Source organism: Crocuta crocuta, unplaced genomic scaffold (assembly GCF_008692635.1).
Source record: "Crocuta crocuta isolate KB4526 unplaced genomic scaffold, BGI_CrCroc_1.0 scaffold17, whole genome shotgun sequence".
Taxonomy (NCBI): Eukaryota; Metazoa; Chordata; class Mammalia; order Carnivora; family Hyaenidae; genus Crocuta; species Crocuta crocuta.
The window spans coordinates 3,543,725-3,566,599 of record NW_027532041.1 but is presented as its reverse complement, the minus strand read 5'-3'; the positions used below and the strand labels follow the sequence as shown (position 1 = coordinate 3,566,599).

At 42.0% G+C, this 22,875-nt stretch overlaps 1 protein-coding gene across 4 annotated transcripts in view; it reads left to right on the top strand.

Moving 5' to 3' along the window:
- The window catches only part of AK4 (adenylate kinase 4), a 72,716-nt gene extending 51,024 nt beyond the window's left edge, over positions 1 to 21,692 (top strand). For all 4 annotated transcript variants that reach the window (XM_077776320.1, XM_077776322.1, XM_077776321.1 and 1 more), the window contains 3 exons: positions 15,492 to 15,664; positions 18,959 to 19,077; positions 20,709 to 21,692. In XM_077776320.1, coding sequence (XP_077632446.1) covers positions 15,492 to 15,664; positions 18,959 to 19,077; positions 20,709 to 20,823 — 407 coding nt within the window. In that variant the 3' untranslated portion in view covers positions 20,824 to 21,692. The remainder of the gene's footprint in view (positions 1 to 15,491; positions 15,665 to 18,958; positions 19,078 to 20,708) is intronic.
- The last annotated feature ends 1,183 nt before the right edge of the window (positions 21,693 to 22,875 follow it).

Sequence of the window (22,875 nt, the reverse complement as noted above, 5' to 3'; positions counted from 1 at the left end):
TTGTGAAAATTTCTTTTGGTTCTAAGTATTCATAATTTTTCCTACAGCTGAGTATTTATTGAGCACCAACTCTGTGCCAGGCACTGCCAGGACACTACAGTAGAGCAACATGCTAGTTGGACCTGGCCTTCTTGGCATTTAGAATCTAGTGGTGATTCAGCTTTTGTGCTGCCCTAGGCATTGAGGACTGTCTTTGGTTTCTGTGATTTAAATGCAACCTGTAAGAACTTTGTTTTTATCCTGGGACTTCCCTATATTCATTGTCCTTGGTGTCTGTATGAGCTCAGAGGATCTGACTGAAAAACATGGTAGAATAAAGCCTTAGGTATCGTTTGGTTGGATTCTCTCCTGAGACCCTGTTCCAATGTCCATTTCTGGTGGCTTTTTTCTTCTGATTGATCTGACTGCTGTCTTGGGATGAGGAACAATTTTAATATGATAGGCAACTCTGACTTTGTTTATTCCCTCTGTGTTTCAGAAAATGACTAGATTTTAACAAGCATTAAGGGCCATATGGAAAACATATGTACACAGATATTTGAATACACCCTAGAAAAACTTGGTTCAGAGATCAAAACGCCAATTGAGTATACATTTTTGGTGTGTCTTGACGAGCTTGGCGTTGGTCTGTCCGAGGAGGGAATAGCATATTTTCTGAGCTTAGTCCGGGAGCAAATGCTGAATGAATAATTGCAGTCTAGGACCTTGGGAGCCCCAGTGGTGGAAGTGAAAGGTGAGAGGTAGCACCGAAGAGAAAGGAACTGACCCTATCTTAGGGGTGAGGGGTGAGGGAAGGGAACATTGCATGCAAAACAACATGGTGTGTTCTGGAAACTGTAGGTAATTAGATAATCCTAGAGCTGAAGATATGAGCATATGAGGTCAGAAGGGTGTGTGAGGGCAAAAGTTAAACACTTCATGAAATTCAAATATAGGGCATTGAATAAATGCCACAGTTAATATTAGAAGTGAGTTAGCAAGCTTAAAATGTAAAACTTGCAGTTTGAAAGAATAACTTATTTTTTAACTTTTCAACCAACACTTTAAAATTAACTCAATTTTTAACATGTTAAATTTAGATCTACTTTAGATATTTAACTATGATTTCTCTCTATTTGGGCATGTCTCATACGCTTTGAGATACACTTAGCCCCTTTGCTGTTGCCACTTAATTAGAAGTTTATAATGTAAGGCATGGGATGAAGCTGTCTTCAAATCCTAATTTTAGATGGTAGAGAGCCTCCTTCCCTAATTTATGAAACAGGTATCTTGGGAATTAGATGCATTGAGAAAATTCATTGCAAAGCTTCATCCAAAAGTATTCTGAGGCATACTTTGCTAGTTTTTTTTTTTTTTCAATTTTTTAAAAGTTATTTATTTATTTTGAGAGAGCAAGAGCACAAGTGGGGAAGGCGCAGAGAGGAGAGACAGAATCCTAAGCTGGCTCTGCACCATCAGCACAGAGCCCGATGTGGGTCTCAGACTCCCAAATTGTGAGGTCGTGACCTGAGCCAAGATCAAGAGTCAGATGCTTAACCCACTGAGCTACCCAGGTGCCCCTTTTTCTGGTTTAATAGTGAAACAATTACTGGCCATTTACTAAATACACAGCACTATATGAGAACAATCATGTGGTGGAAAAAGCATAGACTTACCCTCATAGCTGAATATCATGTAATTTATTAGCTGTGTAGTCTTGAGCAAGCAAACTTAACCTTTCTTGGATTTTTTTTTTTCCTCATCCATAGAATTAGTAGGAGTATGTATGGCATAGGTTCCTGAGGATTGGCTAACAACTATGAAGCTCTTAGTGGAATCCTGAAACATAAAAGGTGGTCACCTGATACTACGTGTTATTGCTGATACATATACATACAAACAAATGCTGCTGCTGATACAGATGTTAGAACGTAGCATTTCATTAATAACGTAGCATATTATTAATTAATAAATAAATAAAAAAGTAAAGATCATCATATTCATCCCTCATTAAGTACATCTGGGGAAAGTACAACTGAACAAAATTCCTCAGCCTCCATTGAACCTTACCTACTAATACAAAACAAAACAATGTAAAACTCTGTTGACTGTCCTAGCACAAAGAAGAAAAATCCGGATTTTGTAAAGATGAACAAGTTGATTGGGGTTAAGAGGAGAGTAAGATGTGGGAAAAACGCAGAGAATTTTATCATTTGACACTTCTTTATAAAAATGGTACATGATTACTATAAAACATTCAAGCCATATGGCAAAATATAAGGGAAAGCAACTAGTCACCTAAAATCCTAGTAGCCAGAAGTAATCAGGTTAACAGTTGAAAAATGTCATTCTAGACCCCTCCTCATGCATCTGTGTTACCTGCAGATGTGTAAGGGCAACTCCTATACTTTATGTACTTTAAAATATATTTAATTTTACTTAAATTGAATAATGCAAAGCTGAAGTGAACCTGAAGGAATTATTACTGAATTTCAGGTAAATCTTTCATCATCACCAGGGATATTCATTCTTGCGGGAGCTCTTTAAGATTATGAAAGCCATTAGGAGATAGACATATTTGGTTTTTTATTTCACACTTCAAATTGAGACAGAGAGACATTGTCTTTCTGCAGCAAACAGTAAGAGGATTAATGTACTTAGGCCTCTTCCCACCTCCTCTCCCCTCCCTCCGACTCAGTTTTCAATGTTTTTTGTTGCTAAAATCTATTATAAGTTTTCTTCTGTGACCTGAATTTCCAGGGTTTTTTTTGGTCTTATATCTAAAAGATTTAAATGAATTCTGTGGCCTGGTTTTCTCACCCAGTACCACTTCTCTGTTTCTTTTATTTTGATGATTTTTCCGGTTATTTCTCTAAATAGACTAGACACCATCAAGTTATACACTTTAAATGAGTGAATTGCTTGGCATATGAATTGTATCTGAATAAAGCTGTGCTACTTTTTACCACAGCTTTTCCATTCATCATTACCTTGGTTGACTGGTTCTTGTTGGGCGATTTCCTCCGACTCTTCTCTCCTTCCTTCCCTCCCTTGTAGCAGAGGGGCTCATGTGGTGCCCTCTGCCCTGAGTTTTCATGTCTGAGAATGTCTCCTCACCGTTTGGCGGGTTCATCTGGCCATGATGTTCCTGAGTGGCCCCTGTGTCCTTCGGTGCTTTGCAGCCTCTGTTTCGTCTTGTTCTGGCCTGGATTATTGCTCCGCAAAGCCCTAAGGCCAGTGTGACTTTTGACTATGTTTTTTTTCTCCCTGTGAGACTTCTTGAAGAATTGTTTGTCCATACTTGAAGTAAATAGACCATCTCAGTGTTGCTTTTTGTCTTCCCTCCTATAGGGACTATGTCCTTTTGATCTACAATTCAGTTCTTTTCCTCTCAGGGCGGTCCTCCTTCTGTGGTCTATCTTTTTTGTCCTTTTGTTCAGGTTTTCTATTTCAAGAATGCCACTTACATTGGATGTTATTGAATATTCTTTGTCTTTCTCATATTTAAACAAAGTTTCATGCTTTTGTGTTTCCTTTTGCCTTCATCTGTGTTCAGACCTCTTTTCTTTTCTTTCTTTCTTTTTTTTTTTACAAATAGTTTATTGTCAAATTAGTTTCCACATAACACCCAATGCTCCCACAGGTGTCCTCCTCCATGCCCATCCCCCCTCCCCCCCACATCCATCAGTCCTCAGCTTTTGTCAGCATTCAAGAGTCTCTCATGGTTTGCCTCTCCCTTTCCCTCACCATTTCCGCCCTTCTCCCTCTTGTTCCTCAGTTAAGTTCCTCCTAATCCTCCTATACGTGTAAACATACGATATTTGTCCTTCTCTGCCTGACTTATTTCGCTCAGCATAACACCCTCAAGGTCCATCCATGTTGCTACACAAGGCCAGATTTCATTGTTTCTCATTGTCATGTAGTATTCCATGGTATAGATAAACCACATCTTCTTGATCCATTCGTCCGTTGATGGACACTTAGGCTCTTTCCATGTTTTAGCTATTGTGGAGAGTGCTGCTATGAACATTGGGGTACATGTGCTCCTATGCCTCAGCATTTCTGTATCCCTTGGGTAAATTCCTAGCAGTGCTATTGCTGGGTCATAGGGGAGTTCTATTGTTAGTTTCCTGAGGAACCTCCACACTGTTTTCCAGAGGGGCTGCACCAGTTTACATTCCCACCAACAGTGTAGGAGGGTGCCCGTTTCTCCACATCCTCGCCAGCATCTAGAGTTCTCTGATTTGCTCATTTTAGCCAATCTGACTGGTGTGAGGTGGTATCGCAGTGTGGTTTTGATTTGTATTTCCCTGATGAGGAGGGATGCTGAGCATCGTTCAGACCTCTTTTCTTGAGGGCAGGGAGAGCAAAACTTTGTTGTTATTCCCTAACTGCATCACAGTTTCCTTACTCGTAAGTGCTGTATGTGCTCATGCTGCCAGGGGGGCCCATGTGCCCTCCACCTGCAGTGCCGTGCCTCCAGGTGGTCATGAGGATTGCTCAAGTGTCCCCTCCTCGCTGAGTCCTTCCAGGACCATCCTGTGTACCCATTTCATTCTTTCTTCTTACCTTATAATCATGTGACTTACAGACTGATCTGCATGTTTGATATTTTGTACCTTCCTGTACCTACAATTATATTTGACACGTAGAAAATGCTTATTGATACTTGTCTGGTGATAGAGAGGTCTCACCTGCAGCTGGGAGCTGAGCCCATGGTGGGGCCATACTTGGCCTCCGTTCTTTTATTTGGGGCAAAAATATGGGCCTGTGGTTAAATCATTTACAAATTCCTTTTGTCTCAAGTGAGATACAGTGGAACCAGTTTTCCCCTAATTTGTTTATATTGGGACTTGGGTTCAAAGAAGAGGTAAATGGAATTCTTAAAGAGAAGGAACTTTAAGCAAAGGACTTACAGTTAACAGCTCGTTCCTCAATGCAGTATGCATTTTCCTTTGTTGGGAAAAGGGCTCCATAATTTTAGTATAACTTGTTTAAGAACACAGGTTGTACTCCCTCTCTCTCTGGCCCTCCCCTGCTCATGCTGTCTCTCTATCTCCTAGAAATGAATAAAAACATTAAAAAAACAAAAAACAAAAAAAAAACACACACAGGTTGTAAGCTGTGAGTTTCATCTATATCCTTAAACAGGAAAAATCATTGCACTCATGCCAGAGGACCTCAACACCATTTGGGGATTTCCCCAAGAATCCCTGCCTAATAGGAATTCATCTTTTATTTGACTAGGCCACGTAGAAGATTGAAATTTATGGTTTAAACCCACATTTTCTGTAGTGTCTGTCTTCTCAGTGAATCCCTAAGTAGTGATTATAGCATGTCTAGATTTTGAAATCATTTACTACGAGCCTATGAACTCCTTGAGAGCAGGAGCTATTGATTACAAATCTAGGATAAACTCTAAGATGTATAATAGAAGAGTTCCAAGTGTCCCTGGAAGATTTCAGGAAGTAGGTCTGCTCTCAGCACAGTGGGAACTGGGGAGCTCACGAAGTGATATGATGTAGCTTAAGCTCTTGTTTGCCAACATCTGGAGCACAGCTGTGTCTTACTCTTTTCACCATCTGTTAATAAAAGCTGGATGAAGTGCAGTATGGAGATCTTGGATACACACACAAATAAATATTGGGCAAACAGATAAGGTAGTTATAAGGTGTAAGACAGAAAAGGCCTTCATAGAACAGGTTTTGACGTTGATTATTTTTAAGTTGCTACTGCGGCTTCTGCTTGGTGGTATGAATAGTTTGAATGCCCCTGGGTTAGGGAAGACTAGGGAAGAATAACTATCTGCATTCAGCGTCAGTTAATCATTCAGTGATTAATTGTGATGGACAGTGGCTTGCATATTTGTAACTTGGTTCTTTCTCTTTCCAACTGGGAAGAGATGGCTAGTCAGAAGCAACCATGTTGGCCCCAGATCCTAACACACATAGGAAGGGGGCCTGGTGTTGTGTGGCCTTTTCATAAGTTGCCAGTCCGCAGCGGATGTTAGAAGCTGCCCTTTAAAAGTGTGCTTTTATTTCCATCAAGCAGAGGGCTTGCTTTTCTGCCTGGGAATGTGGTGGTGGACTCTGGCTCTCTGCCCTTCCTCTGGAGTGAATGCACTCCAAATTAGAAAAACAGAAGTGTCCTAGTTCCCTGTTCCCCTCCACTGTCTCAGCTTGTTGCTGTGGCACCTCCTGCTTCCCCGGCCCTCCCTCAGGCTCTTGGCACAGCTGAAAGGAGCAGGTGCCAAGGCCCAGTGGCTGGCACTGCTGGGAACATACCACGTCAGGGATTTAGCGATATCTTCCTGCACCTGGTGAATCTTTTTGGGGAGGGGGGCTGTCTAAAAAAATAACCTGTAGGAACCATAATTAGTGATAAAGCACGATGGGTTTTGGGAGAAATTTAACTACATAAAATTTCAGCTTTCAACATGGATTGGCTGTTGGATTCAACAGGACATGGTATCTTTTCTATGCTGGGTTAGGAGAGGAGGGAGAGGGATAGCTTACTATGGAAGCATGAGGTTTTCTGTACTGGTGAGAAACCACGTGATAGAGTGAGCAGTCTCATATGTGTCATTACAGGGAGGAAAGCAAGCTCTCTGGGCTTAAATGTGTTCATTATTTTACTTTGTCTGTTGGATTTTCTGGTTTCTTCAACAATTAATGGAATATATTCACTTGGATTAGGTTATTTAGGGAAGGTGGAATTCTACTTGTTAGTCATTTAGAAAACATGCGTTTGAGGATTACTTTTAGTAAAAATAAAAGTATACCACAGTTTATTGCAGTTCTTCCTAAATTGAAGGATTATTCATGCTGCCACCTGTTGACAGAATTTGAGTGTACATCTAGTCCACTTGCCCAGTAATCCCTGCCCACCAGGGTTCCAAATCCACTCGGACTCTGACTATTCTGTGGAATCTCACTGTTCCACATGGACTATGACTTCGGGAATAAACACACTCCCACCACTCAGGGAACTCGTAATTTTTAATAGGGACTATGCCAAACGTGTTTAAAGAATACACACCCACAGTTAGAGTGGCAAATTCTCTTGAGCCCACCTGTGTAACCATAGCCTATCTAGTCTAAATCACTTAGAAGATAACCTCTTAGTCACAGTGTACTTAAATACTTTATGTGTGCGTGCATCTAAGTACTTTTATGTCGACAATGGTTATTCTTATCAGATGCAGATTTTCCATGACAAGAGTTCCACGGATCATGCTTTAAATTCCACACATTTGCTAATTATTTCTTTCCTTTCAGATTCCAATATCCTAGTAATTTGAGGTACCAAGGAATTAAATCTTATACCATGAATAGATCTTCGGAAGAGAAAATGGATAAGTGGATGTCAGATGTTAATTAAACATATTTAAAAAAAATTTTTTTTTTGTTTTATTTATTTTTGAGAGAGAGAGAGACAGAGCACGAATGGGGGAAGGGCAGAGAGTAAGGGAGGCACAGAGTGGGGGGAGGTGTGGCAAGTGGGGCGAAAGCCAACCCTGGGGGAAAATGAAGGCCACGTGGGACTGGAGGTGAAAGGACAGACAGCAAGTGTGATAACCAGAAAGACATGATGGGTGAGTTTAAACCTTTATAAAAGTATGAAAGGAGCTGTGGAGAGACAGAAGAGTGCCACCACCATCACCCAACGTGGTATGGTCACACAGAAGAACAAGTCTCCTCAGTAACAGAAGAGACAGGAAGGTCACACCCTAAGGGGAGACCCAAGGTTTTCTTTAAGGCAGAAGGTGGAGAGAGTATTCTGCAAAGAGTCTGAGAAGATGTGAGGAGGAAGGTGGAGAAGGTTATAAGGAAAGAGAATCCTAGAGGGTACAATGGAAAAGTAAAGAATTAGGGGAAAGGAAGAGGAGAAATCAGTAATGGAGAAAGAGAAAGGATAAAGAAGAAAACAGGACAGAGGGATGACTTACCTTTCCCTTAATAACCGAGCATCACAGACATAAAAGGCCCAGTTGGAAGTGACTAGCTTCAAATAGTGGAATTGTCAGGGCAGGTGAGGTGTCCTACCGTCTGAAGATGTCACAAAGGCCCTGGCAGAAGTCTGGGGCGCAGAGTAAAAAACCTGGGGGATCAGAGGTCCTACAGAGGCGCTCTCTGTCGCCCTGGTCAGGCAGGAGGCAAAGGGTCCATGAATTGAGGAGCAATGGTTATCTGTCTACCAGACTCTTAAAATATGAATATTTTCAGCTTACGTATGCATAGAAAACAATCTCCAAGATCTAGTAAAAGAAGAAAGCAAGGTGCAGAACATTTGCATATGTGTGGAGAGAACCTGGCGGTCTGTGCCTGCAGCCCCAGACCAGGCAGTGTCCCTGAAGCCGCGCAGGATTTGGATTTCTCTGGTTGTTTTGTATTCTGACTATTGCCGCCATCACGAGCAGGGTTTCTCATAGGCTGCACTTTTCTCCGCGGCAGGAAGACAGCGTTGTGTGGCACATGGCGTGCAATTCTGGAGTCAGCACTTGGTTCTTAAATGTGTGGTCTTGGGCAAGTCCTTAACTTTTCTGAGCCTCAGTTTTTACAGCTTTAAAACAGGAATGGTACCCATCTTGCAGAATAATTGTGACTTTTCAGATAATAATTTATTCATTCATTCATTCAACAAGTATTTATTCAGGACCTAGTATGTGTCAGACACTGTTCTAGGCACAAAGGACGTAGCAGTAAACAGCTTTAACGTTTCTGCCCTCATTTAGCTAACATCCTAGTGAGAATAGAAACACAAAATAAAGTAGATCTTATGCTATACAAGATGTTGAACTCTATGAAGAGAAAACAGAAAAAGAAGGGTGGGTGAATAAGGGTGCTATGTGTGGAGTGCAGGTGCAGTTTAACCGGATGGTTAGAGAAGTTTTCACTGACAAGGCACGTTTTCAGCCAAGATTTGTAGGAGCTGAGGGCACACGTAGATACCTGGAGTCAGAGTGTGTCGCGCCGCGGGAACAGAAGCTACTTGTCCACAATGGGAGTGGACTTGCCAGATTGAGAACAGCAAGGATGCTGGCGTGGTGGCACGGGGTCATGGACAGGGACGCGAGGTGAGAGACGTAACAAGGAGCAAGAGTAGCCCGTTTAGGCCCCTGCACGGTTTCAGCTGTCTTCTGCATTATATCTGCCTGGCACAGCAAATCGTGGCTGTGATGAGGAGGCTGCTGCCAGGATGCCCTTGTGCTGAAGCAAGATAGATGGGGTGACACTTAGGAGTCTTTTAATAGTCATTTTTCACACCCATGGAAGAACAGCGTGGTGGAAGGGAGAGAGCACTTGCAAGACCAGAGACCTGATACTCAATCCTGGTCTGCTGCTCACCCTCACTGAGCGCCTGCCTCCTCATCTCAAAAACTGAGGGCGACTGCCCCTCCCTGCCCGCCTCAAAGGGCCGATGCGAAGAACGACAGAGAAGTAAATTTCTATAAATGCATTGTAAACAGTAGCCTATGATACATAGGAAGCACACAGGGTGTTTGCCGAATGGACATAGACTTGGGACCATGGAGTCCAGGTTCTCTTCTAGCACAGTAGCCTTGTCTGTGTGAATGTTCCCCCAAATGAGGCACTCGCTTGATGAGAAAGACTGCACAGCTGTCATATCTTTTTTTTTTTTAATGTTTATGCATTTACTTTTATGAGAGTGAGAGCGAAAGAGAGAATGGGTAGGGGAGGGGCAGAGAGAGAGGGAGAGAGAGAATCCCGAGCAGGCTCAATCCATGCTGTTAGCACACAGCCCAGCGCGGGGCTCGATCCCACACACCACAAGATGATGACCTGAGCTTACCTGACTGAGCCACCCAGGTGCCCCAGTTGTCACATTTCTTCACTTGGATTCTGTGTTATAGTTAATGCAGCCTGCAAATAGATTAGTCCCTTGGAACTTAATGTCATGTTGCTGCGTCAGGGTACACTTGTGTTGTCCAAGCAGCTTAAGACTGAGCCTTTGTGCTGAATTACCAGTCAGTTTCACTTTAATCCAGATCAGAGCTCACTCATCATGATGATGTATTGAACTGGATCAGGAAAGTAGAATTAAGGTGCTTTACTATTCAAAAAACGAGGTAGGTGATGACAGGGGGAAGCTTCTGGCAGAAGCAACTATGCTGTGCCAGGTTCAGAACTTGCCTTGTGTGAACTCCCTTTTGATGGGTGGGGACCAGAATGTGCAGTCTCCGTGGCTAATAACTAGAGATGCTGAGCTCTAGGTGGTAGAGAGCACAGAGCACCAGTGACTCCCCAAACCAGCAAATCTCAGAAAAGGAATGAAATAGAGGCGAGCTGGGGGTGAGGACCTTTCCTTCATGCTGAATTGGGGAACCGGTTCAGCTCCCTGGAGAGCTCTACCAAGAGCAACAGCAGCCGTTTATTGAGTGCTCGCTCTGTGCCTAACACTTTATATCTTAATCATTTTAGAAAGATGACTTCTTTTAATACTCAAAACAGCCATGCTGTAGGCATTACCTTCTGTTATGGGCTGAGTTGTATCCCCCACTGCCTTATATTCAACTGTTAAAGTCCTAACCCCTAGTACCTTATACTTTGACTCTTTTTTGGAGATAAGGTTACTAAAGAGGTAATTAAGTGAGGTCATGAGGGTGGGCCCTAATCTACAGTGACTATTGTAGTGTCCTTATAAGAAGAGGAAATTTGGGCAGAAGAAACCAACCCTCCCTAACACCTCAATCTCAGACATTAAATCTTGCTGTTCAAGCCACCTGTTCTGTGGTACTTTGTTACGGCAGCCCCAGCAAATTGATACACCCTTATTTCCTGTCTGGGAAGACTAAGGACCAGAGAGATTACACAAGACTGGTGGAAGTGCTTGCGGTTATGGCTAGGTAGAGCTGGGCTCAAAGTCCAGGTGTGTCCGGCTCCAGAGCCTGTGCCCACAACTAACACGTTCCACCAAGCCCTGAGGTTTCTGGCTTACTGCAGCTTCTCCTCAGTTGTGAAACCACAGCTGCCGCCCAGCTCTTTGACTGGCCCACTATTCTGTTATTTATACTATACTTTCTCCCCTGCCACACCACTTCCTTTACAGGTAAGATCCTGGACAGGAATGACATAAACAGGTGGCCTGAGTTAGGGGCTTAGTGAATCTGGAAAGATTTGTCTCTGGGAATTTCCTTCCCATTTCTCCTCTTGCCATGAAACTGAGGTAAAGAGGATTCTCTGCAAAGTGTTTTGTACCTGCTTAGAAGAGGTGTCGAACCTTCCGCCGAATGGGATAGATGTAAGTGGTAAGTTTTGTACTTCCACCCTTGCTGTTACTGAGAAGTTTAGTGGTTCTTAGCCAGTCCAAGTCACCTAGATAATTAAAAACAAAACAAAACTAAAATGAGCAAATCAGAGGACNTAAAAAAAAATTTTTAAATTAAAAAAAAAAAACCTAAGTCCTGCTCCTGCTCCTGCTCCTAGAAGTTCCATTCTAGGAAGAATGGTATGGAATCTAAGCACCCATAAGCTCTCCCCCACCCCCTTTAAGTCCTCCCTGATAATATTGATGTGCCCCGTCAGATGGAGGACCCTTAAAGTTATGGAATGACTTATTTCTTGTGTTGGTAGTTCCAAACCATAAACATGGTTGCATTCCAACATTAGCATCTTAAAATATAACTCCTACTAAATTTTAGCTTTTGTCATAGGCTTCTGTATTTTCCATGGTTCTTTCAACTTCAACCCAATTTGAGAATGGGAGGTTATGATAGGAGCCACTGTCTTAACAGAAGACCTCTAAGCCACAAGAATTAATAATTCTCTGGTCATTTGTGGGTCTGGATGTGAAAGCCCTGAAGGTAGACACTACCTAACATTTTCTAAATCTATTCCTTCTGAGTTTAATTTGGTATACAGTTGCATTTTCCACCCATTCCTCCAGAGGGCACCAGAGTTCAGAAACAGTTGTGGGGGAGTTGAAGAGAGTTGCCTCTACCCTTTAGACTAGAAACTTTAGCCAGTAGGATTTGAGCTTTTATTTGTTGGAGGAGCTGTTATATTCTCTTTCAGAGCTTCCTGTTCTTTTCTGCCACTTTACTCAGCTTCCATCTTTTATCCAAAGGATAAAGAACAGTATTTTCTTATCAGGGTAGTGGCTACTGATGCTGAGAACCCCAGTACGGGGACTGAGGCTGAGAACTCGGCAGAGGAGTGATCTCTAAAATTCTTTGTGCACACTCCGCAGTAGAAACATTTTACTTTATATCTTCAGTATATGGATATGTGTGAATTATGTGCACATACAATTTTATTACCATATACCTTATAAAAGGTACCCTCCAAACTAGACGCTGAGAAACAGTAAGCAAAACAGTGCAACAGAGGCTCTGTTTTCTTTCCATACTCTAGCGAGGGTCCTTTTGGAAGCCACTGATTTAGAAAGTGGCTTTTCCTTGAGAAGGGATTTGGGGAAAGCATAGAGATTGATCTTGGGGTTGTTTTGGCTGCAGTCATCTAACTCCAGTTGCCAGTTTGAAAAAAAAATTTTTAATGTTTATTTATTTTTGAGAGTCAGACAGACAGACATAACACGAGCAGGGGAGGGGCAGAGAGAGGGAGGCTTCAGACTCCTGAGCTGTCAGCATAAAGCCCGACGTGGGGCTCGAACCCATGAATTGTGACATCATGACCTGAGTCAAAGTTGGATGCTTAACTGACTGAGCCACTCAAGTGCCCCTCCAGTTGTCAATTTGAAGAAGAGCGGGCTCTGTAGAGAAAGCTAGGACCTGGCAGTCAGTGAGAGAGTGCCAGGGGAAGGCTCCTGGGGAAGGCTCACTGCCCTCACTTTGCTGGACTTTAAGTTTAGAATGTCCCAGGCACAGTGCCAGAGAATAACAAAGAGAGTAAGACATATCTTAAATCCCATTTCAGGAAACCCATCATCTAAAGCAGACTGTGATGCACAGTGTAGGGGAAGTTAGGCTAAAGTTGACGAATAGACTTAGTCTGGGACTCCAGGAGAGTTCTCTCTGCTGCGTCCCCAGTCTGACCTACAGTGAGCTGTTGGAGAGAGGGAGGCGGAAAAAAGGATCTGGTTGAGGGTGTGTGTAGTATTCAATAAGGAATTTGGTGGAAAAGATATGGGAGGCGTGGTTTTATCTGGACTCTTCTGAGACTCCTTGCCTACCACCCAACCTATGTAGCCATAGATTGAATTGAGCCATGAGGGCCCATATGGGCCAAGTCTTGCTCCTTGGTGACCCAGAGAGTATCACATTATCATCTGCCTGGTAGTTATCACATATTTGAAGCTCCAGGATACATCTAGGTGCTGTGAAGCCCCAATTCTAAAATTAAGTTTCTTTTGAACTTAATAATCAAAAGAGAGGTTGCTTAATAAATGGATATGCAAGCAGTCAAACCATTCCATAATACAAAGAAAAAATTACATATTGAGTTTACAGAGCTTGACAGAGTCGTATAATTTCACACAGTTAAATTGGGATTTTAAAGTAAGACAAGTGGTCAAATAAGTATGGCCACAGAACAGAAGACTAGAAGACAGCTACCCTAGTGTTATGTGGAAATGTTTGCCCATGTATGCCAGGCATTGCTCTCTTCCAGTGTTAAGGCCAAGTATCCGTAATGTGCTTGGCCTTAGGCAGATATAGTTTGACCTTTCATTTTCCGAAATGTCAAGTAATCATAATTTGGTCTAACAAATTATATTGAGATTTGAAAAAAAAAAATCTACTTAGCAGCTCGTTATCTAAGGGCAGTATTTTGTTTCCATTTTGAAAGCACTGTATGCTCAATTAAAAAAAAATTAGAAACTAGAAGGATATAAAGGAATTCCCCCATCTTCCACCACAAAGAAAGCCACTGTGAACGTACTAGCATAATTTCCCATGTGTGGGTACCTTTTTTGTGAAGAGGATGTTTAGCTGGAGAGTCACTGTGGGAGGAGGGAGACAATGCAGGTGGCTGGGCTGTTGGCCCAGGCAACACCTGAGCTACAAGGTTAGAAATACCTATTTCTAGGGACGCTGGTGGCTCAGTTGGTTAAGCATCCAACTTCGGCTCAGGCCATGATCTCCCTGCTCGTGGGTTCGAGCCCCACGTTAGGCTCTGTGCTGACAGCGTGGAGCCTGGAGCCTCTTTCAGATTTTGTGTCCCTCTCTCTCTCTGACCTTCCCACACTCATGCTCTGTTTCTCTCTCTCAAAAATAAATAAATGTAAAAGAAAAATTAGAAGTAACATATTTCTCTGTTGAAGCCAGTCCGAATGCATGATGGGTCATGGAGAACAGCACACAAGAATGTGAAAGCAGGGGTGCCTGGGGGCTCAGCTGGCTAAGTGTCCGACTTTGGCTCAGGTCATGAATTCACACAGTTCGTGGGTTTGAGCCCCACATCGGGCTTTGTGCTGACAGCTAGGAGCCTGGAGCCTGCTTTGGATTCTATGTCTCCCTCTCTCTCTCTCCCTCCCTCACTCTCTCAAAAATAAATAAAAATTTTTTAAAAAAATGTGAAAGCAGTTTCTTCTGGGAACCTGTGATTACCTGGGGTTAGCCATGTGATAGCCAGTGAACTGAGATCTGCCCTACAAGATAAGCTTTTTCCTACCTCTGTTTGGACTTGCTTTTTCTTTCCCTATCATAAAAATAGAGTTGAACACATGCCCCAGGTTTGGTGCTCTTTATTCTTGTATCTTTTTGGAAGAGATGTAACTCCATCTTCTGTAATAAACAACCTTCTGTAATAAACAACATCACAAGTTGGATACTGCGGGGGCCATTGGATAATTTTCCTTATTGGAAAAATTAGAAAGTAAGCTCCAAGGGAAGCCTAGAACAAACTATCTCTAGTGAAAGTCCAGTTTCTTTTGTTTTCCACTGCAGAGCAGCCCTTTTATCAAATATAACAAGAGCAAAAATTAAAAGAAAACCACAAATTCAAGCATAAATTTTAGATTTAGTAGGCTTAAAATTACTGTGGAATTGCTATAACATTCCTAAATGCTTTTTCTCATTTCTGTGGTTATTGTATTAGATTGCAGACCACATGTTGAGTTTTGTAAGATGTAAGGAATGGATAAAAAATACATATACATGTATATATAATTTTGGAAATAGCCTAAGAGTAATATACTTATCAGCTGTTAAAGCTATCAAAGGACACAAATATAATTTTGTCGCTTCACTTCTTTAACAGAAGAGGAAATGGAGGTGATATAACTCGCCTAGGGTTACGTGAGTAGTTAAGAGCAAAGCTAGGACTGGTCTAATGATTTTTAGTTTAGTGTACTCTCCACTTGTATCATGTGACTCCTTAATCTTTCAGTGTCCCAAATGCCAAAACTGGGTTTTAAAGTAGCCTCTTTTCTTCTAGTATTAAATTTAAGGAGGTAGACATAAATCCCTGATGAAAGCTTCATTCTGGGTGGCATATGTATAGACTTGATTATTCTGTCACTGAAAATATTCCATTGACTCACTGGAATTGGGAAATGTCTTGCATTTGATATGTTTTGTTTTTGGCATTTAGGTTTTCCTAGGACGTTAGTTCAAGCTGAAGCCCTGGACAGAATCTGTGAGCTGGATCTAGTGATCACTCTGAACATTCCATTTGAAACACTCAAAGACCGTCTCAGCCGACGTTGGATTCACCCTCCTAGTGGAAGGGTGTATAACCTGGATTTCAATCCACCTCATGTGCACGTAAGACTATACAGAGCCCTTTGAGAGACTGACAAGAGGCACAACATTTCAGCCGTAAAGTATAGGAAGGATATGAATAGATGATTCAAAAAAGAGCAGATCTGTGTGGCCACATGTATTTGAAATTTCTCATTCACTAGTGGTCAAGGAGCGCAAATTCAAGTTTATAACATCTGTTGCTGGTGGGGATCAGAGAAAAATGGTATTCTCATCTTTATTAGGCATGTGAAGTATTTGTAGTCTTTTTAAAAAGCAATCTAGCATTGTACATTAAAATTTTTAGGGGCGTCTGGGTGGCTCAGTCGGTTAAGCGTCCAGCTTCGGCTCAGGTCATAATCTCAACAGTTCGTGGGTTCGAGCCCCGTGTCAGGCTCTGTGCTGACAGCTAGCTCAAAGCCTGGAGCCTGCTTCAGATTCTGTGTCTCCCTCTCTCTCTGACCCTCCCCTGCTCACGCTGTCTCTCTCTGTCTCTCTCTCTCTCAGAAGTAAATAAAAAACATTAAGTAAAATTTAAAAAAAATTTTAAATACATATTTCATTCAACCCACCACTGGGAGCATAGGTTATGGAAATGAAAGCACTAACAGGTAAGATCATGTATACAATTATGCTTATTCCAGTGTTGATTTTAGGGAAAAACAAAACAAAATCTGAAAACAAAAATGATGCTCATCTGCAGCAGATGATAAAAGGAATTAGAGAATATCTACAGTTGGAATACCATGTAGTTAGTAAAAGGAAAGACTTCGTGCTATAGTCTTTGACCTGAAGAAACATTTCCTCCAGGTATTACTGAATATGAAAAGCAAATAGCACAATAATTCCAGTTTTGTAAAAAGTGACTGTCTTTCTTTACACATATCTGTTTGTGTGTGTGTGTTTATATGTGCTCTCTGGCTTCATAAGAACAGGGATAAATGGTTAGCCCTGGGTCTGAATGCAGAACTGGGGTCAGAGTGGGCAGGGTCATGGGATTGATGGGAGTAAGGGTGTAAAGGGGGAAGACTAGAGGAATAACAAGTTCAAAAGAATAACGTTTATATAAAATAAGCATAGATAAAGGTATATGTTTAAAGAAACTTTTATTTTTTTAAATGTTATTTGTTTTATTTTTTGAGAGAGCGTGTGTGCAGTGGGTAAGGGGCAGAGAGAGAGACGGAGAGACAGAATCCCACGCTGGCTCCATGCAGTCAGTGTGGAGCCCCAGGCAGGGCTCGAGCTCATCAACTGTGAGATCATGACCTGAGCCAAATCAAGGGCCAAACACTTAACTGACTGAGCCACTTGGGGCCCCAAGAAACTTTTTAAATTAACGAATTCATTTAAAAGAATTATTGTTCTTTCTGGTAAAGATACGAATTAGTTCAATTTGATTCTTAACTCTAATTATTGGGAGGTAGATCGTATTATTTGTAATCCTCCAAATGTGAAAGAGGTGACAGTTGTATCTTATTGAGTAAATGTTTATGGAATAGGTAGACCTGAATATTGATAGTCAATAATTACAACAGAAAACCAGCTTCAAGAGGGTAAGGATGCCATCCCAGCTCCTGAGTGCCATAGATTTGAGAAAGTTCCAGGGAGTCCTGTTCATTTGGGCTAAGCACTAGTTGCCTTCTGAAGTCTTTTTTAAGTTTATTTATTTTTGAAAGACAGAGCATGAGTGGGGGAGGGGCAGAGAGAGAGGGAGACACAAGAATTCGAAGCAGGATCCAGGGTCCGAACTGTCAGCACAGAGCTCGACTCGGGGCTCGAACCCACGAACCGTGAGATCATGACCTGAGCCGAAGTTGGTGCTTAACCAACTGAGCCGGCCAGGTACCCCAGAAGTCTTTTTAAAAATATAATAAATACTTCTGGAATTCCTTTATTAAGTCCCTTCTTTCTTTCTCAAGAAACTAGTAGAGGGGACAAAATGGAGGGGGAAAAAGAGGGTTCTGAATATGCACTGAAGTCTAACACAGATGTTTCACATTTTAGTTCCGTCTCGCCCTGCTGAAGCAGGTTGTCTTAAAATTTGAGAATTTTTAATACTAAGTTACTTTCCAAAGAATAGATATAAAAGAACGCCCACAGTTATTACAGTGCTGCTCCCAAAATCAGCAGTGAAAGTGCTAGTCTGGGCCACCTCTATCAGCCACTGTGGCCAGGTTCCCCTGGAAGACGGGATGCTATCACCCCAACATCATTCTGCTCTGTCTAGAAGCAGTTGTTCTATTTACTAGTGCTCTGAGGTCCTGGAAATGACTTCTGAGCTTTGCAGTCATAAGTAAAGTCAAGGAGATGAAAGTAGAGGTGATGTACAGCCTTCTCCCACCCCCATCTCCCCTGTTGTGTCAGGGTAACAGCCATGGAATACACATGTGATATTATGGGGCTCACCAGTAAATCATAAGCATAAATTATGTACCCAAGGCCCTGAGCTGTAATGGAATTTTAATGCGTTTCAAATTTATAGCTGGTTTCTGATTATCCAGTTGAGTTGCCTGAACCTTTTGGTTGTGCTCTAGCCTGCCTTTTGACAGATTTATTTCTTGTGACTATCTCCCCTGGTGGGTAATAGCCATGGACACGGGAGGCAAGATCCTCGTATGTGCACGTTGCCATTTTTAAGTGGATATGTTTCCTGAGAAGGTTAAAATATGTCAAAAGTCAGGTTCTTAGAATTGCATCTTTTCAGTTCTCAGAATGTTTGTTCTTGATTATCATAGGTATATGATTCATGCATACTTTAATCTATCTTTAGGTAAGTCATTATGTGATCTAGTAAAATAGCCTGAGTAAGATTAATCTCAGAAAAGGTTTTGAAAGCTAGCACAGGTAGGAGAGAGATACCTTCTCCTAGATCAGTGTTTTCCTAAGTAAACAAGTTGGTTCTTTGAAATGACTTATTTTCCTTATTAACAACTCAAACTTTAGAAAGCAAGGAAGTTTCAGGAATATTTAGAGGCCAGAGTGACAGTGTCTAAAGGTTGTTTATTGTTGGGGGAGGCAGCAGGGAGTTTTAAATTATAAATTGAAAACATCATTTATCAATAGCACTGTAACATATTCGGAAAGATCTGAGAAGTTAATAAAGACTTCATGTCAGCTCTCAATGAGATAAGGTTAACATACTGTTAAGAGTGTGTTTTCTTTTTTTCAACTACTTTCACTATTACCATTGTCATCAGGCCTAATTCATTGTGTGAGAGGAGTTGAAGGTGAATACAATGGGTTTTGCACAGGAAAGTTTTTCATCTATGGAATGGCCCAGCTGTTGGCCATATTAACTGGTTTCTCTGGTGTTTGTAGGGGATTGATGACGTCACTGGTGAACCATTAATCCAGCAGGAGGATGATAAACCTGAAGCAGTTGCTGCCCGGCTGAGACAGTACAAGGATGTGGCAAAGCCAGTCATTGAATTATACAAGTGAGTGTGCGTCAGCATTTTCATGGTGGACAGCCGGTTAAAACAGTGTGGTGCCCGTTGGGAACGATGCTGGGCTGAGATGCAGTAGTGTTTCTTCAAGCGAGATAAACTCTAAAGACCCAGTTCCTCCCTGAAGGTCAGGTGAAATGTTGGGGGTTGTATGTGGGAGATGTCTTCCAGTTCTTTTATGCTGAGATTCCTGTAATACAAGGACCGAAACCTGATCCTCTCTGTCTGGTTGTAAGATTACATCTAGAGTTATTTTCATCTTTCATTTTAAGGAGCTAAAATAATGGTTTATATTTTGACACTCCCACATGTAAATATCTCATTTGGAAGATTAGAAGGGACCCTTTGACTAGCTATGTCTAGGAGGGAATTTAACCCAAAAAAAAGCTAAAACTATAAGCTACGGATGGCAAATTTAGATGGCTCCAGGGGGCAGGCAGGCATTGGAAATGAGTGTCAAACCTGGTGAGGGCTGTGTTAACCTGGGCAGGTGAGTGACAGTTGAAGCGGACAGCTGCTATGTGGCATCACCCAGTGATTACCATAGGGGCACTCAGGCCCAGAGTGGCTAGTGCCCATTGATTCTCACGAGAAGCAGAAATCTGGCTCTGTGTGTATATGGGGGGGAAATCCCAAGTTTTAAAAGTAGTCACAACAAGTAACATTTTTAACAGCATGCAAACCAAACAAAACCCATTTGCAGACAGCTGTCTACAGCTTCCGCTGTAAATCAATTTCTGACCTTTTAGCTCCCGAATAATCTAGCAGGCCTTCAGATCAGAAGTTCCTGATCATGTGATTATGATCCATCATGTGTTTTATGATCTGTTGTAAGTAATAAGGGTTTTATAGTACCAAAGTTTATTAGTGATCTGTTTTTTGAAAGTATGTACTGAGGCAAACTTGGTGTTGTCCATATAATGTTATTCTTGGATATGTTTTTCTTTTGTTGTTGTTTTTTGTTTGTTTCTTGTTTTTTTTTTTTTAAAGAACACAGGAGCCACAGAGAGGGGCAGAAGGAAAGAGAGAATGTTAAGCAGGCTGCATGCTCAGTATGGAGCCTGTCACGGGGCTCATTCTTACAACCCTGGGGTCATGACTTGAGCCGAAATCAAGAGTTGGATGCTTAACTGACTGAGCCACCCAGGCGCCCTTCTTTGATATGTTTTAAACAGGAGAAGAGGTGGCATCATGCCAAGCATGCTAGAATGTAGAAGCTGTGTCCTTATTTAGGTTTCCCTAAGTGGGGGTGTTGATACATTTGAGGGAGCTGCTTTGGCACTTACAGTGTATGTGGTAGGCCATGAGATCATGCTTGCTTTATACCCTAGACCTTCACCTGCCCTAATATCATGTTGAAAAGAAACCTAAGGGGCTCCTGGGTGGCTCAGTCAGTTATGCATCTGACTTGGACTTCGGCTCAGGTCATGATCTTGCAGTTTGTGAGTTTGGGCCCCACATTGGGCTTGCTATTGTCAGTGTGGAGCCCACTTTACATCCTCTGTCTTCCCTCTCTCTGCCCCTCCCCTGCATGTTCTCTCTCTCTCTCTCTCTCAAAAATAAACATTAAAAAAAAAAAAGTGAACCTAAAATGCCTTCATGTGTCGGGTTTTGTTTTTCAGGAGCCGAGGAGTACTTCACCAATTTTCTGGGACGGAGACTAACAAAATCTGGCCCTATGTTTACACGCTTTTCTCGAACAAGATCACACCTATTCAGTCCAAAGAAGCATACTGAGCCTGCCCAGTGAAGAACCAGGAAGATGTCATTCATTCAGTTGTATGTGTAGTACTGATGCCGTGTCCAAATTAGAAGCTAGCAGGGATAGCTTGCAGCGTCTTTTCTAGTCTAAATGGTGGACTGAAATGAAAACAAATGAGTAGAAGGAGTTCATGAAGAGGCTCTTCTCTGCCTTTCTAAAGAAGGGTCACACACACATGTCAAAGATGTCTGCACGTCTCAAGCCCTTCACAAGAAGCAAGTACAGGCTGGATTTCAAATGGTGTATAATCCAAAGTCTAGCTGAGTTCTGACCATCACGTTGTTGCCATAGTAGCCTTTTCACACGTGATTGTGTTGGCCTCTGGTTCTCCCCGTCCCCCAAAGCCTGTGAACCACAGCACCAGGTGGCCTGAGAATGTGCAGGGCAGTAGCCCCGGCCTTGTCCCAAGTTCTCTGGTATGTGCCCTTCCTGGTGACTGTGCGATTGAAGCCAATTGCTCTTTATGGTCGCTTCTTTGGCCCTGAGTGACTGTCCACAATTTGCTTTTTTCTGTTTGGAGTGATACCTTTTTCTGCAACCATGTTCTGTAGAATCTCTCCTTTTCAGACATCCTGGAATGAAAGGATCTGGCTTCTGCTATTTTTATTAGACTGTATTTTGGTACATCTGCTTTCTCCCTTCCTAGGCTATGAAGTAATACAGATAGTTACTGCTTTTATCTCTCAGATTCCTTTCTAAGAGCCAAGAGCGAGAGGAGGGTGTCCAGTTGCTTCTTGTACCAGGAACTGAGCTCTGCAGAGGGTCTACTTATGCTGCTGGGCTGACCTTCATGGGTTGACACTGCTCTTTTCTTTTATTGTGAAAAAATAAAATCCTCAAAGTCTTTGGGAGTCTTCAAAAAAGTGAGAGATACTACATAAATGTTAAAGGATCATATCTTGTGTATAGAAGTAATAAGACCATATGGAATTACTGCACTAAAAGAATAGTTTAGCTTTTTATTCAAGATAAAAAAAATGTATTTTGAAATGCTGCTAAATATTAATGCTGACAGTGTTTTTCTCCTGTGAGTGACCCAAACATATTATAAATAGTTGGTAAAGGGAATGGAGCCTGTGGGTTAAGGAAAATGTTGCACTAGCTGTCCCCAGACTGAGTATGACAGCTTTATGATTATGGGAAAACAAATTTAAAATTTTTTAATCTATTCCAAAGACGCTTTCTGTGGGGTGGCCATTAAGTCTAGAAATATAGATGATACAATTTTGTCATACTTTGTAATGTAATATCAGTAAACCGCTTATTAAAGATTTGCCTGGTTTCCAGACTTGGTGGCCACCTAATGTAATTCTTGCTCTCCTCTGGGAAGGACAATGAAATTTATTCCTGTTGCCTTAAAAATAAATACCCCCTCTTCATGCATCGTGATTGTCCCTAAGGAGAGTCCTTTGCTATTCCTGGGAGTGACTTCTGTCTAACCCTTCATACTGAGGAGAAGGGAAAAAAAAAACAAAACAAAAGCCTATTTCAGCACGCTTCTGGTGTTGCAATGCATTATTTATTTTCTGAAGATGTCCTGGAGAATCTCCAGTCAATTCCCTGGCAGATGTGTTCTGTATGGTAATGATTGCACTTCCGTACAAATGCTGCCCCGCTCATGCCAGTTCCCTCCTTTATACCTTCGTGTGAATGTTCTTTAACTGCCGTAGTAGAAACATAGACTGGTCTCCTCATTCTCTAAATCAACATGTTACTTTTTGGGTTTATGCAATGGAGATGCCCAGGTAGGTCTATGAAACATCAGTGCGTGATCTGGACTTCTAGTGCTTTAGAAGAGCCGTGTTTGAATGCCAGTTGGTGGGGCAGGGTGAAAATCAGACCTATAGGTAAAACTCTTCCTTCAGTTCTCTTTGTGTTTAACAGACTCCCTTTGGAGTTTTCAAGAGAGGTATGGGACATGGCTGGTCCCTGATGCCATACTCAAGTCCTCCATCCTTCCCTCCTCTCTTCCAGCAGAATAGATAGTTAACAGTCAGTGTGGGAGCCTCTCAGCGTCTCAGTGGCGC